The sequence below is a fragment of the Elephantulus edwardii genome, unplaced genomic scaffold (assembly GCF_000299155.1).
Source record: "Elephantulus edwardii isolate Elephantulus edwardi_28Jun2011 unplaced genomic scaffold, EleEdw1.0 scaffold00279, whole genome shotgun sequence".
Taxonomy (NCBI): Eukaryota; Metazoa; Chordata; class Mammalia; order Macroscelidea; family Macroscelididae; genus Elephantulus; species Elephantulus edwardii.
Genome location: NW_006400029.1, coordinates 2852540 through 2869514, shown reverse-complemented (window position 1 = coordinate 2869514; position 16975 = coordinate 2852540). Strand labels below are relative to the sequence as shown.

General features: G+C 35.9%; 1 protein-coding gene across 3 annotated transcripts in view; it reads right to left on the bottom strand.

Moving 5' to 3' along the window:
* The window catches only part of WHSC1L1 (Wolf-Hirschhorn syndrome candidate 1-like 1), a 142112-nt gene that overhangs the window by 68369 nt on the left and 56768 nt on the right, over positions 1-16975 (bottom strand). For 2 of the 3 annotated variants that reach the window (XM_006900287.1, XM_006900288.1), the window contains exons 1-3: positions 12408-13128; positions 2813-2884; positions 2297-2456 (exon numbers count right to left, since the gene is read on the bottom strand). In XM_006900287.1, the coding sequence (XP_006900349.1) occupies positions 2297-2456; positions 2813-2884; positions 12408-13082 (907 nt within the window). In that variant the 5' untranslated portion in view covers positions 13083-13128. Of the gene's footprint in view, positions 1-2296; positions 2457-2812; positions 2885-12407; positions 13129-16975 lie in introns of those variants that run through there. The other variant, XM_006900289.1, reaches the window with a different exon arrangement.

The following is a 16975-nucleotide window of genomic DNA, read 5'->3' as shown; positions in this document are numbered from 1 at the left end:
ATATATTCTCTCATTCTTCATTATGTCTGGGAAGTTTTCCTCTAGTAATTCTTCCACAACTTTTTCAGTGCCTTTACTTGCTTCTTCCTTTTCTGGGGAATCCCAGAACACTTGATTTTGTTCATGCAAAACCTATACTTGGAGCAGGAAGCAGTCCTCAAAATAGACCAGGGAAACACCGCATGGTTCAAAATCGGGAAATGAGTATGTCAGGGATGCCTCCTGTCTCCATACCTTTTATATCTAACATGCAGAACAGATCATTATGGAGGCTGGGGTTTATGAGGAGGAATGTAACACCAGAATTATAGGTAGACTTATCAACAACCTCCGTTATGCAGATGACACATCAACATGGACTGAAGCACTGCATCAAGAAGACTGAAGAGTCTCATCACTGGACCAACTGCAAGCACCATGATAGATGGAGAAGAGATCGAGGTTGTTAACAATTACAGCTTGATCGACTCCACTATCAAATATCAGTACCAGCAGTCAAGAAATCAAAATACAAATTACATTAGGTCACGGACTTTCCAGAGTACTCAGAAGCAATTATGGCAGTCTACAGACTAAGCTGTGTCTGATCCAGGCCATTGTTTTACAACATATCAGAGAGTTGGACAATGAATGACTTAAGGATGAAAGGAGACAAACTGATGCTTTTGAGTTGTGGTGCTGGAGAAGAGTCCTGAACATACCACGGACCAACAAGAAAACAAGTAGGTCTGTTTTTGAGAGGGTGAAACCAAGTTTTTCCTTGGAGAGTAGGAATTTGAAGCTCCATCTCATATACTTTGGGCATGTGGCCAGGGAAGGACCAATCCCTGGAGAAATACATCATGCTCGGAAGGGTGGAGGGACAGCGCAGGAGAGGCAGACCTCAGATGAGATAGATTTATATAGTGACTAGGGCAAATGGAGTAGATGTGTTGGAACACTGGCTCATGACAAGGCAGACTTCAGAGCAGTTGTAAATAGGGTCACTATTAGTTGCAGGCAACTCAACAGCACCTAACACCAGCAAGGAATAAATTAGCCAAACACTACCTAAAATGGATGAATTGAGAGAAAACTATGCTAAGTGACTTAAGTCCGTCACAGGAGGACAATTATTCTACAACATTAGTATAAGAAGCAATGGAGGCCTAACTCATTCTTGAATCGTTATCAAGGATGGCAAGGGAAAGAGAAGTGAATAAAGATTAATAGAAGGCTGAAGTTAGGTGAAGGGAAATGCAATCAATATGCAATAAAGGGATGATCAAACACTGTAATTAACTGCATTAATCAATGGCAAATAACATTATAAAAAGTGTATAGGAATGACTGAATAAAAACCCAGTATGATTTGTGAAGTTTTTCTCAAGTCACAGTAATAAAAGGGTGAGTTGCCAAAACATAAAGGCAAAACTAAGTCATAAGCTCCAACCTTCCAATAGCGAAGCAAACTCACTCTAAATGCTAGCATCTCAGGAAGCCAATATATATTATATTTTGGTGGAACCTAGATAAAGGAACAGAAAGTAAGTTAGAATACACCTTTCCTTGTTGATTTTTATTAGCATTATTAAGCTCGGATTCTTTGCTATATGTCTACATTCAAGATGTATTTGTATGTTAGATCAATTTTATAAGGTTGTGTGCAGCAAATTTAAAAATTAAAATTTAATAAAGGTGGAAAAAAAGGCATTCTGCAAAATTTAGCAGGATAAAAAGTAACTGAGGAATAATTACTATTCAAACGTGGCTTTGGTTTAAAAGTTAATTAAGCTCATATGAGACAGTTTTATAGCTAGCCATCTGTTTTCTTCTGGAAACATGAAAAGGTCAGTCAGATTAAGGTATATATAAAAAAAATTATAAAACAAATACAGGAGGTTGTAAGTGAAAGCAAGAACTAGATGCACTGTAGAGGCTTTCTTCATGATCCTAAGTATTTTCATACTTCCCTGTCTAAAAACCAAACCAGTTATTGTCAAATTATTCTGATTTATAGTAATCTCATGTATGTCATATGAAGAATCGTTTTCACCATTTTTACTGGCTGGTTTTTATGAAGCAGAGAGCTTGGTTTTTCTTTTCATGCATCTCTGTGTGGACCCCACCTCCAAGTTTTTGGTTAACTGTTTACACCACCCACGAATTGTATAATTATTTCACTATTAGAAACTGATACATATATTTTTATATATTTTAGTGTTAAGGTATTTAATATGTATGTATTCTTATAGTCACATGCAACATTTAAAATTTGGTTTTATTTACAACATGTCTATTTAATCTCTTTTCTTACCTCTTGTGTTAATTTTGGTATGAACCTCAAGCTGGGGATCACTTGAAACCATACAAGGCCACCAAGGATAAGTTCCCACCTTAGACCACACAAGATCGCCAACCTGGAACTTAACACCGGTAGATACTTCTGCTGTTGGAATGGAAGATATTGGCTGGATCTAAAGAGAAAAAGTCATAAAGCGTCATTAACAAAGAAGTTAAAAAAAAATTAAAAGGGAAGTTAAAAATCCTATCGTTAATATAAAAAAACACAGGACTGAGGGTCTCTGTTACTGAATTCTTTTTTTGACAAGCCTTTCTGAGAACTCACAGGATTAGTAAAAGAGGCCTTAGATTTGAAAAGGAAACAATTTACTGAAAATACTTATTTCTTAAACTAGCCCTAAGATTTCAGTATACTATTTAAAATAAAGACATACAGAGTCATAATCATGCAATGTGTTATAATTGGATAACCCTGCTTTTACCTTCATAGGTAATATATGGCTACACAATATTTAATAAAGCAACTCACCGGGGTTTCTTCTTTTTGTACTGCTTCTTCTCTTGGTTTTTCTGAAACAACGTCAACTCTCTCATTTGGTCTCTAAGTGGAAAGGTATAGATGAGTAGAATAAAATGGCAGTGAACCATACAATGTAGGCATATTCAAAAAGAAATTTTTTTTTAAAAAAAGAATCATATATCAGGGAACACAGGATATTTATTAAGTGACTAATACAGAGGAAGAATAAAACTCACAGTACACGGTGCTATGTCTGAACATATTCTTTTCTATTATACACCAGAGCTGTATTTCCTATGTCTTGTTCTATTCTTTTTAAAATCTAATTTCCAATTAAAATTAAATTGGTACCATTTTGAATTGGAAGGAGGAGTGGCATCCACTTCCATAACAGCTTGCCTCCGGAAACCCTATGAACCTGAAGAGAGGATGAAAGGCACCCAAGCGTCGAAGACTCTCCTTCATAGGGTCGCTATGAGTCACCTGCGACTCGACGGCACTTAACAACAACCACCACCACCACCACCATTTTAAAAATCTATCAGAGTGAATAAAAAATGGGCACCCTAGGACTGTTAGTAAGAGATTAACTTTTGGGGGAAAATATTTGGCAATATGTGTGTAAAGCCTTTTGACCCAGAAAATTAACTTTTAAGAATATATACTGAAGAATGATTGAGAAGTATATGAAAAAAATATTTTTGTTCAAAGATAAATATCTCAGTCATACTAATAAGACAAACATATTAGGAACAATCTAGATATTTTTTAAAAATCAGCTTTTTAAAAATTATAAATAGTAGAATAAGATAAATAAATTTTAATGACAATATGATACTATTTGAATATAGTAGGCTGCAAAACAGTTTGTACACTATAAATTTTTTTCAGATATACAGGAAAAAGCCCCCCCAAACGTAGAAGGGTATAGTCACTATCAAAAATGGTATGTCGCTTCCGAAATACAATAGGATCCAGAAATCCTACTCCTAAGTATATACCATAAAGAAGGAAAAGCCACACATGAATAGACATCCCTCCCCATGTTTACTGCAGGAATATTCAGAGTATAAAGAAACCCCTAAGTAAAACAAAACAAAACAAAACAAAACCCTAAGTGTCTAACAACAGATAAATGAATAAACAAAATGTTGCACACAAATACAATGAAATACTATACAATAATAATGCTAATTAGTCCATGAAAAATGTTATACCATACGTGAATCTGGCAAATTTGCTGAGTAAAATAAGTTAATTACAAAAGAACTAATATCATATAACACCAGTTTTATGAAAAGTCAAGAATAGGTTTACAAAGGGAAAGCAGTATTTTTTAATGGATAAGAGGAAGGAAAGGAGAATTACCATGAGAGGAGGGGAAACTTCTATGCAAACCACTATCTGCTACTAAGTTGGAATTGACTTAGAACTGACTCTCCAGTGAGTTTTTAGAGCCAGTGAATTGCATGCAAGGAGATGGTTCATCTTTCTCTCAAAGAGCAGCTGGAAAAAAATACTACAAGTTTAGAAAAAGGTTATCTCTAAATGAAAGAATAAATGATTTTCATTTTCCTTGTGCTTTTCTGATTTTTGTCATGATATCTACAATAAACATATATTACAAGGATAAAAAAGGTTTTATCTCTAGGTGACAGAATAAATGATTTTCACTTTCCTTGTGCTTTTCTGATTTTGTCATGATACCACAATAAACATTACAGAGGAGCAGAAAAGACAGGCATTAAACAGGTAAAAATACAAATAAATATATGAAGTAAGGGGTTATGTATGTGTTGTCTATGTTTAGATATGAAGGAACATAAATTATAATCTGAGACTAAAAGAAAAATGAGCTAGTCTGGAGAAAAGACTATTCCAGGAAGAGAAAAATGTGCAAGCCACCGAGGTTAAAAAAAATGAAAGCCACTATATCAACAGGGCTTTAGTTACCTACAAGGAGGTGAGAAGTTAGAAAATAAGGTTGGAGAGGTAGGTCAGATTATGAAGGACCCATAAACGTAGTTGGAGTGCTTGAGTTTTATTTTACGTGCACTAAAAAAAAACACTAAAAATGTTTAAGACTAGCATGTACCAATTTATGTTCTAGAAAGATTATGCTAGCTATGACATGGAGAATATTTGGGAAGGAACCAAGATTGGAAGAAGAGTTTAATTAGAGGTTTACTGCAATAGTTGAGATGAAAATTAAAATGACTACTTGCTGGCAGAAATTAACCTGTCAGATTCCTATGTGGTGGTACCATGAAAATATAATCTTGCAGGCGCATTACTTAGCAAGTTAAAGAAAACGGTCTCTGTCTCAATGAAAAACCTTTTCCTGATCATCAGAGTAACAACAAAGCAGTTTAGAAATACTGCTTGCACACAATTAACAAAACTATCTCATTGTTGTCATACGGGAATTGACCCATAACTGACCCTTCTAGATGGTTTTTCGAGACTACAGTTGCATGAGAAGAGATTGTCCACCTTTCTCCCTCAGAGCCACTGTAGATTAGAACAGACATGCTCAGCCTTTGGTTTAGCAGCTTAACTCCTTACCTATATGCTGTACCAAAAGAGAAAGAAGTACTGTTTTCAAAGATCTACTCATTCTAGTAAATATATGATAGGGCCGCCTGAGGAAACATATATGTAGCTAAGAAAATAAGTCATTTTCTACCTTACATTCAATTTTCGTGATGTCTGGATCTAGGAGATCCCGATAATTTTTATTGATGGTGGATAGACAAGAAATCTTTACCATGTAACAGAATTCTACCACTGTAAGAATTAATCTGAAACCTAGTCACAGTTTTCCCTTTCTGGATACATAGTTTCCTTCATTATCTTTTTACTACTCAAATGTCTTACCATTGTAGATTTTTGTTTCTCAGTTCCACATTGTGCATGATTCCTTCAGCTCACTATGAAACAGTGCTAAAATGAATTTTACTAAATTGACAACTATCGAAGCTATTTATAAAAAGAAAGTCATGGCAAGGGGGAAGAAGGGCGTTTTGAAGAATTATTTTAAATTTTCTCAAGTATGGCACATAACAACAATAATATACTATGACAGGTTTGGAAGCAGGAGTGGCATCCACTTCCTAAATAACATGACTCTGGAAACTCTATGAACTTTGATAAATGTCGATAGTTGTAGAGAGGCTTCAGGCCTTTTGTTCATAGGGTCACTATGAGTTGTGCTTGACTCAAAGGCAATCAACAACAACAACAACAACAGAGAATCTAAATAAAAGAAAAAAATAAGGGTATTGCTGTGATAGAGAGGAAATCTATGCTGTAAAATATATAAATAAGTGAACAAAAAGAGAAACACTAGGGAGCTTGTTAAAACGGATAACTTGGGCTCAAAAGAAAGGGAAGTTAAGATTAAGAAAGGGAGAAACTTTGAAGAAGAAATGGGGAAAGGAAGTTAAATAGATAATAAGAAAAAAGTTAAAAAATGACAAAGATAAAATATTTATCAGTATAAAATCCATCTTTCTTCAGTATTTTATAGAGCAGGTATAAGTTAAGAACATACCAAAATCAAGGAGGAATTCCTTTTTCTAAAATTTAACTTAATTTTATTATTTTTTGTGTGTGGATCATTAAATCAGATCTGAATAGTACAGTAGGAGACTGTCCCTGCTTCTCCAGCAGAGCATCTGATGGAGTTGAACTTGGGCATCTCTGGGATTGCGGTGCAGCTTCTTACCACTAGGCCACCAGAGCTCCCCAGGAATTGCTTTATTAATATAAAGATACTGGTGAGTCAGTGGTACTTACTCATCTTAAGTTTAAACATGGACTTATATATCACTCTTTTACAGTTTTGGGGAATTCCACATGGAAAGACCTATTTTCCAGTTAGGAATCAAAGTTTCATAAGCAGAAAAAAAAAGTGAGAAAGCAATAAAAGTAAAGGATCCTAAATATTCCTTGTAAAAATGTTTTCTAATATTATCATGAAAATCTAAGATATTCACTAAGCATATTCAACAATATGCATCAAATTTAGAAGAATTCTAAACACTAAAATTACTGAGAAAAATTTTAGAACATTAAGCAAAATAATATTCACAAAAAGAACAAAATATATAAATATTAAAACTGAAAATATTAAAGGTAATATGATTTTATTCTTTTAGTTTCTGAATGGTTTGCTGCTTAAGTTAATGATCTTAAGAATGATAAAATCTGTATGAATATAACATGTTAGAACAATTTGTAAGAAGTTGAAAGTTTAAAACTCTTAACTGAGAGTGAATGGAACCCATTCTACCACCTGACCTTTTTAAATGGAAATGGCAAGAGTTAATGAAGAAGAATGAGTGAAATGAGTCCAAAAGGAAAATTATTATATAAGAGCACCATTTTACAAAAAGCTAAAGAAAGGTTTACTCAGAGAGTAAATCAGGGATGGTTCCCAGGAAGGGGAAAAGAAGCGAGTAGAAAACTGACTGAGAATAATTACCAATATGAGTGAAGGAAAAGAATATGGAATGAATGAGTAATCAATGTTATTGAACAGAAAGTACATAACTGATTGATTAAAAAATAGTTATACTCTTCTCTGCACTAGGAGCAGCTTTCCTGCCACAGCCCCTCATCCCTGAAAATTACGCCAGCACCAACTGTGTCTCCACCCCTTTCCTGGTCAGGAGGGCCTCTCAGCTGTCTGCAGTGGTGCTGAAACAACCAGAAACACTGACAGGTGAGAACTTCAGCTGCTTGACAGCCCCAAATTCCTTGATTTCACTTATATCCCTGATCACAGCTTCCAAACCAGCACTATCTCAAGTGATATTGACACAGCTGCCAAGTTTACTGGGGCTGGGGTTGCAACGACTGATTGGAGTGGCTGGCTCCGGAGCTGAAACTGAGAATGTGTTTGGGAGCCTCATCATCGGTTAGGCTAGGAATCCTCTGAAGCAGCAGCTCTTCTCCGACACCATTCTGGGCTCTGCCCTCTCAGAGGCCATGGGACTCTTTTGCCTGATGGTGGCCTTGCTGATCCTCTTTGAGATGTGAAGGAGCCATCTCCATCTCCATCTCCATAATTTGTTGGTTTTCTCTGTCCCCTTCCCCATGTCTTGTCAACCCTATTTCTTCCTTTCCCTATATCTCCCTAGGCAGTCTGGGCAAATGATTGGCTCAGGGTTTGACTGAGGAAAGATAAATAAATAATGTTAGTAAGATTTAAAAACATTAGTTATATTTGTATATTTTTATTCAAACCATAATTTTTTAAAAGGGTTAACTAAGGAACCTAGGCATTAGTGGATAAACCCACTCAAGTACGAGGTCAGTCAAGACTGCTGTTTGAAGGGGAGCTCTGGTGGCCTAGTGGCAAGAAGCTGCACTGCAATCCCAGAGGCGGATGGTTCGAATCCACCAGATGCTCTGCCGGGGAAGGAGGGACAATCTCCTCCTGTACCAGTCAGATCTGATTTGACGGTACACTCACACAAATAATAAAAAAAAAAAAAAAAAGAGAGAGAGAGACTGCTGTTTGAATAGGGTCTATACATACCCACATGCCTGAGTCATTACACTTGCCAGGGAGGAAGAAATGCAGAAATACTACCACATGCTTCTAATCTGTGGGAATCTGCTAAAGCAGCTTTACAAAATATACATTTTAGTAGTGATCTCAGGTATCCTGCTGTCTACATGTTTGGACACATTTTCATTGCTGGGGAAAAAAAATCACTTAAGATGTTCTAGGTAACAGTCACTCTTCAGAAGGCTATGAATAACTATGAATTCTCTTTCACTTCCATAACTTACAAAATAATGAACACCAAAGATCTGACCTGCCATTAACAACCATGGGGACACAGAGTTTTAAGAAATTAAAACACGGAAGCAGGCTTTCCTAAAGGAAGTAGCAAAAATCCTTTTTAAATGAAGAAAATCCAAATAAAAATATGTAAGGTTAGAATACAAATCATTTTGTACATATCACTTGCGATTATACAGCTTAGCAGCATGATAGTCAAAATAAAACTGATGCAGATGGCATAAGCTTGCTTCTAGAAAGTGAAGAATTTAAGAAAATCAAGGACTACTACAACCTTCAGTATGGATCACATCTCGATACTGAGAAAAATAAAAACAGGCAACACCATGATAAATGGAGAAAAGACTTAAGTTGTCAATTATTTCATTTTACTTAGATCCGCAATCAACACTCATAGCAGCAGTCAAAAAAAGCAAAAGATCTGTCGCAGAGGAAAAATCTGCTTTCAAGAATTGCTCCAAAGTGCTCCTAAAGAGCAAAAAAAAAAGTTTAAAGACCAAGGTGTGCCTGATCCACACCATGATTATTTTTAATTGCTTCCTACACATCTAAAAACTAGACAATGAGTAAGGACAACAGAAAAATAATCAATGCCTTTATGGTGTTAGAGAAGAATATTGCTGACTCCATGACAGCCCAAAGAATAAACTTCTTGGAGAAGTGCAAACAGGGTATTCCTGGGCAAGTTTTTAAAATGGAGGGGCCAGTCCTTGTAAAAAGACATCAAGCTGGGAAAGATGGAAAGCCAGAGAAAGAGAAGAAGAACCTCAAAAAGATGGAGTAGCACAGCGACTTTAACAATGGACTCAAGCATGGTGGAGACTGCAGATAGTGTAAGGTTCACATCTGTTGCTAACAGGGTCGTTATTAGTAGAAGTCAACACAATGATAAATAAGATCCTTGAGAGCTCAAGTTTCAAAGTTCCTTTGTCAGAATAGGGTACAATTTTAAATTATTACCTAATTCCTTTTGTTTTCTTTTTTTATTATTTTTGTGTGAGTGTACCGTCAAATCGGATCTGACTGGTACAGGAGGAGATTGTCCCTCCTTCCCCGGCAGAGCATCTGGTGGATTCGAACAGTGTGCCTCTTGGATTGTAGTTGCATCTCCTTGCCACTAGGCCACCAGAGCTCCCCTCCTAATTCCTTTTTTAAAATTAATTTTAATGAAAGTTGACAGAGACTCTGGATTTCCATTCATTCATTGTTGCACTTTTCTCCCTGCACAACCTCCCCCCCCCAAAAAAAAGTACCCAATTCTTAAGCTGAAAATTTCCCCTCTGTTCACCTTACTTTTTGAAAGAAGAGAGATGGAAAGAAGTAAAGGGAAAGGAGTGATAAAGAGACAATGGAGAGAAAGAAATAGCTGGGTGGAAAACCTCTATATTTTCTCTTTCAGGCAATGGCTTTAGCAACATTCAGTAAATCAAAGCCAATTTGTATATTTTTATCTTAAATCAAAATTATTAGTCCTCTAAGATACTGCACAATCCGAAAAACAAAACATTAAATTATGCCCAGAACAATTAATTAGAAACTAAAATTAACTAACATTCTTAAATTATATCTAAATATTCTAATCCCCAAGTATATCAGTTAAGTGAAGGTTTAAGCGGCATAAAGAACAAAGTATAGTAAATAACCAATAAAAACAGAATTTATTTTAAAATTTCATTCCAATGTGATGACTAGACACACCATGATACTGATAAGAGGAAATCAGATATCAAAACAAGCAAAATGTTTAGCCTAATATGTTAAATTGGATATTCTTCCATTTGCCAGTTCCTACAGCGATAAAAAGGAAGTGAGGGAAAGAAAGAGTGAAGGGGGGTGTTTGTGTGCGCACACGTGTCTGTCTCTCTTCTATAGGTATATCAAAGAAATGTTCTAATGAACATATTTAGAGTATAAAAATTTTCTACCTTCTACCAATTAATTTATTCATACAAGTCAATATAAGCTAGTCCTATGAATTAGGTCAAACACAAAGATGGGATGGATTGTTTAATAAGTGGCATGATAAATTTTAAAGCATTTCAGAAATAATTTACACTTATACCTCATCAACATAGTCAAGTTCCAAAGATCAGGCTGTTACATGAAAAGAGTTATTGTGAGAAAAGGAAGGACAACATTAAATCACTAAGTGGATGTTGAATGCATCATCATATAATTCCTAAGCCATTGAAAATTATGGCCCAGTAGAGTTGACAGGTAACCTTAACCATCACAGCCAAAGCATACCTCACATCTCAGCATTTGATACTGTCAGATGTATGCTTTTCACTTGGAAAATAATGGAATCATTTTAGCCATTTTTTTAAACTACTGAAGTAAACGCAAAATGTAAAAAAAAAATGACATAGCTATTAAGTAAGGAGCAGGTATAGTTCCAAAAGCCTTTATTTATAGATTTAAAACTACTACTAGAATAGCTAAAATGCCTTGATTTACTTTTTTCCTCATTAGCCTCTTTTATGTACTTCATGGCAGTTAACGTTAGCTGAACTCATATGTGATGGATGTACGGACATATTTATTTTCTGGCGCCTCTCACTAGAATATATATATACTCTGAGAAGGGGCGTCTTTACTTTTCATTCTTTGCCATTTCTTCAATCTTTATAATAGTATATGGCACATGATAGGTACTCTATCAGTGTTTGTTAAGTGAATAATGAGAAAACTACAGAAAAAATGAAGAAACATGTTGAAGTGTTATGTTATGAAAAAAATCGTATTTGAGTCATATGATCTAATGAAATCCAGTTACTAAAAAACTAAGTCAATAAGAAGCAAACATTTCTTTCAGCACAAGAGAAAATAGTTTATTTAGGTTATTCCAGATTAAGCAGCAAGGAATTGTGTGTGTGTGTGTGTGTGTGAATCCCTGTTTTTACTCCTCAAACATCTGAAAAATGTCTACAATTTATATAATATCTGAGAATACAGACTAAAAAAATCTTCATTCAAGACAGACTTGGTTTCTTACTACTACTACTATTATTTTAGGGAGCCCTGGTGGCTCAGTGAACTGCCAACTCAAAGGCACACAGCTCAAATCTACCAGCTGTTCTTCAGAAAAAAGATGGGTAATCTCTTCCTATACCATTATACTGCCTCTGAAAACCTGCTGGAGAGTCAGCTATTAATTCCAACTCGAATATAAAAAACAACTACTACTATTTATTATTATTATTCTTAAGCAAATCACACTGATGTTCAAATATTTAAAAAATTCAGCTCTCTCTGTGTGTTAAATTACCTATTAAGGATGACTTATGAAAACTACAATTGAAATTTTAATATATATGCGCGCACACGCGCACACACACACACACACTAATTCTGGATTTAGTAAAAAGATTTCATTTATTATTTCAGGTTATTTTGTGGTGAACTCATTAGCAACAAGTGTTAAATCTAACTTACAGGAGCATATCTGTTGGTCTAAAATAATTTTTATAATTTTAATTTTGTCTCTCAAGTTCATTTTATAAAAACAAGGATTTATTTTAAGCACATTAAAATTAATCAAAGCTTCAAGATCAAAGAAACATTCAGCAAGATTCTTGCTGTGTGACAAGTTCTTAAAGTATTTAACTAAAATGGCATTCATTAATTTCTAAACAAGTATTTTCATTACCATATTCCAAGCATCTTGCTGGAAATTAAAAGATATTAAAAAAAAAATAACAGTAAAAGAGATAATAATTATAAAGATCTCTTTGGCTCCCAATAAATATGAAAGAGTATAAAAATTTTTAAAAAGATGTTTCAACTTACATTTTGTTCCTCTGGTTCTAACTTGGGGATTTTGTGTGACTTGCGCTCTTCAGATCTAGATGAGTCATGCTTGTTACTTTTTTTCCTCTTTTCTTTCCTGCTTTCATGCTTTGACTTTGTGTGCTCACTTGCTTGTACTTCATTTAAAAGGTCTCCACAAAGAGAAGACTCGAATAATTCCCTGCCATTCTGGATAGTTTTGGTTATTTTAAGTTTAATTTCAGGTGAACCAGTCTTCTTTGGAATCACAGTTTGTGGTACTGAAGGAGGTGGTGGTGGCTGTGGGGGGGAAGGTTTTTCCAAAATTTCATGTGGTCGTGTGTTTGGAATTTCTGTGTGGTAATAGTCAGGGGGGTTAAAGTTTCTAACTGCACCAAAGCCATTGGCTGACCCATTGGGGTACTGATTATATGACTGGTATTTGGTTTGAGTTTCATACATGCTGATTGATGGCAGGTAGCCATTTGTGAGTGGCGGAAGATCTTCTGTTGTAGGTGGATACTGAAAACCTTGCTGCAAGGTAGCTTCATACGGTGTCTGGCCACCATCTTCAACAATGTCACTGTTGTTATCAAAGGCATCCTCCTGACGGATGTTAGCGGAGTCAATGAGTTGAGGTGGTTGCTGAATTGTGTTTCCCATGATCCCTTGCATGAAAGAGAAAGAGAAATCCATTGTTCTGCTCCAGCATCCTTAATTTTCCCTTTCTCTCATCGGGACTAAAATTTTAAAAAGAGAAGATTAAAAAATATTAATATCTTTATAGGTTAGAATAAATTGAAAAAAAAAATTACAATACTTTGAACCCAATTTTTATATCCAGATATGTATAGACACTAAATATTTTTAAAACAAATACCATTCTGAAATAAAGCAAATATTTTTATCTTAAGTAGTTATCTGCTTAAAAGCAATTAATTACACTTACAAAAACTATGGCAATATTACTTTATCATTTTTGCAAAAGGGCAATAGTCTAACATCTCTGTCTTCCCGTTTACAGTTATCTTGAGTTAAAACCTGTTTGCAAAACAAACAATCCCAACACATATAAATTACATTTCATATAAGCTTCCTTTAAATCATTCATGTTTTGTTCCACCTTGTTTTTCAAAATCAGACTGTAAATATTTTAAATGCAAAGTAAAAAGGCCTATTCTTTTCCCCACAGCACTATTCCCACCCTTCTACTTCATACTTTACTATAATAAACACTTCAGTAGTGTGGCATCAGGACTGGTGGAAGATCTATCAACAATCTGCGTTATACAGATGACACAACCCTGCTTGCTGAAACTGAGGAGGGCCTGATGCACTTGCTGCAGAGGGTCAAGGACTGCAGTCTTCAGTATGGATTAAAGGTCAATGTCAAGAAGACAAAGACTCTGGTAGCACCAGGATGGATGGTGAAGAGATTGAAATTGTGAACAACTTTAGTCTGCCTGGCTCCACGGTCAACACTCTTGGCACCAGCAGCCAGGAAATCAAAAAACGTATTGAGATGGGAAAGTCTGCTGTTAGGGACTTCTCCAGGATACTGAAGAGCAATGGTGTCACTCTGGAAACTAAGGTGTGCCTGATACAGGCGATGGTCTTTGCAATCACTTGTTATGCATCAGAGAGTGACAATGACTAGGGAGGATAGAAGGAGAACTGATGCCTTTGAGCTGTGGTGCTGGAGAAGAGTATTGAATGTACCATGGACTGCCAGGAAAACAAACAGATTCATCCTGGAGAGGGTTAAACCAGGCTGCTCCTTGGAGGCAAGGATTCTGGGGCTTTGTCTGACATACTTTGGACATGCTGTAAGGAGGGACAGGTCCTTGGAGAGGGACATCATGCTTGGGAGGGTGGAGGGATGGCGCAGGAGGGGAAGTCCCTCTATAAGGTGGATTGATTCAGTGACTGGGGTAATTGGGATGGGTGTGTCAAAGGCAGTGTGACTGGCACAGGATAGAGCAGAGTTTAGGGCTGTTGTACATAGATAGGGTTGCTATGAGTAGCAAGCGACTCGATGGCACATAAAATAACAACAGTTATCCTTCCAAATCTTTCTTTGTACTTATATATAAATTCTTATAAAGTTTATTCTGTAACTTGTTTACTTAACTTAAAACTCCATTTCGGCATCTTTCTTTATCGGTATGTATTTATATACTTCATTCTTTAAATGGTTGCACAGTATACAACTGAGTTATCTACCACAATGTATTTATCCATTTGTATACTGATTTTCAGTTGCTCAAAATGACTTGATATTATAACAAGTTTTGTTTATATAAGTATTCTTAAAACAGTATCCTCATAAATGTGAAATTAGGTAGATACTGTAAAATTATTCCACAGAGTTATATAAATTTACACACAAATAGTATATGAGTGGCCTTAATCTTTATATGTCTGTCAATATCTCATTGTTTTTGACCTGTGGTGTATGTGTATATATAGCAGAATCATCTGGGATGCTTTTACAAAATGTACATGTCAGGAGTCCAATTCCAGATGATTCTAATTTAGTAAATCTAGGATAAAGACTGGATCAGGAGTATTAAGACCAGATCCCAGGAGATTATGATGCACATTTTTGGTTAACAATTAGTACATTATGCTCTTACAATTCATACTTCTACAAAGTGCTTAAAAATGTCCACACAAATACTGCATGGTGCCACTGTTGTAGAATGGGACTGACATCAGGGTTGGAGTAAGATTGAGAAAAACTGGATAAATTATGTATACTGCATTGAAACAGATGAGGGATAGAACAATTTAAAAGCGATATATGATAGGGTATTATGGTTATCACAAGAGTCCAGTATTAGGGGAGCTCTGGTCGCCTAGTGGTAAGGAGCTGCAACTACAATCCCAGAGGCGCACGGTTCGAATCCACCAGATGCTCTGCCGGGGAAGGAGGGACAATCTCCTCTTGTACCAGTCAGATCTGATTTGACGGTATACTCACACAAAAATAATAAAATAATTTTTTTAAAAAAAAAAGAGTCCAGTATTAAGGTTGCACAGTGGAGTGTACTCGGGGCGGGGAGGTATACTTCTCCACTACTCATATTCAACAAGAAACTCAGAGTGGCCCATGAGCAACTATATGCATGTACGTAGGGTTGGGGGACAGACAGAGGAAGAGTAAAGGGGAGGGAAGGAGGAAATCTGATGACTGCACATCTGAAACTTCTGAGGAAGTCTGTAACAACATATAGCTGCTGATCCAACTCTAAACCTTTGCCTCTACATGTGTGGACCACTGACCAATGCCATCACTAGGGAAGCTTGTTAGAAATGCAATGTCTAATACATGTTACAGTGTGAGAAGCAATGAAAACTAAGAAACTCTAATTCATAAAGTCTGGAGTTAGACTGGATATATGTGTTTACCAAAGTGAAATATTTCTGGGTATACCAATGAAAGAACTTTTCTTTTACTTTTCAAAGAGAGGAGCGAACTGGGGGGTGGGGAGAGAGGGCTGAGCTGGGAGAAAAGTGTAACAATGAATGAATGGAAATCCAAAATGTCTGTAAATGTTCGTTAAAATTAATAAAATTTTAAAAACATCCACATTATTTTAACAATATCATAATTACAGACAAGTATCTATTGACAAATGCTACAAGATGACACTGACCTGTCATAAGGTTTGACAAGTCTGTATCTCACGATAGAAGATTAAGGGACAGTCCATATATATTACTTATTCCACTCTAATAGAACACATTAGGCAAAAAAGGTTTTCACTATTTTGACAACAATAGCTGCTTAAGAAACTGTGAAGAAGATTTCTGGAGCTACCGTCTAGTTCAACTCTATGACTAATTATAACACCTACTATCTTGATTCTATGGAGCTCTGATGGTCCAGTAGTAAGAACCTGCACAGCAATCCCAAAGGCACATATTTCTAATCCACCACCTGATCCAGCGGAGGAGGGGCAATCTTCTCCTGTGCAATTTACTGCCTCTGAAAGTCTACTGAAGGGTCAGCCTTGGGTCAGTTCTGACTTGACTTGATGGCACACAAGGACAAGAACAACAATCTTGATTCTAGAGGATTTACAACAGGGATAATAAAACAAGTAACCCAAAACAGCAAAGGGAAAGGAGACGCATGAGCTGGCAATACATTTTTCATGATGTATTCAATTAAACAGCTGCTAGTACTGTTAATAGCAAAAGAAAGGAATTTCAGAAGTTCTAAAACCTGCAAACAAATGAGTAATGGTACATGCAAAAAATTGTGTTGCAATCTACCAGATGCTCTGCTGGAAAAGGAGGGGCAATCTCCTCCTGTGCCAGTCGGATGTGATTAGATGTTACACAAGAAAAAAAAAAAATCTAAGAGCATGTATAACTTGGCAGTGGAGGGCGGTAGGAAGATGAGAGCACTCATTTTCCTAGCCTCTACTCTGGGTCAGGTATTTTTACCCATTATCTCATATAATCCTCATAGCATCTCTCTAGGATTCCCAATTCACAGATAAAAAGAAACTGAGAATGGAATTCTAAAATCTCTGTAGATGTTCACTGAAATATATAAATATATATTCCTTTAATTCCTA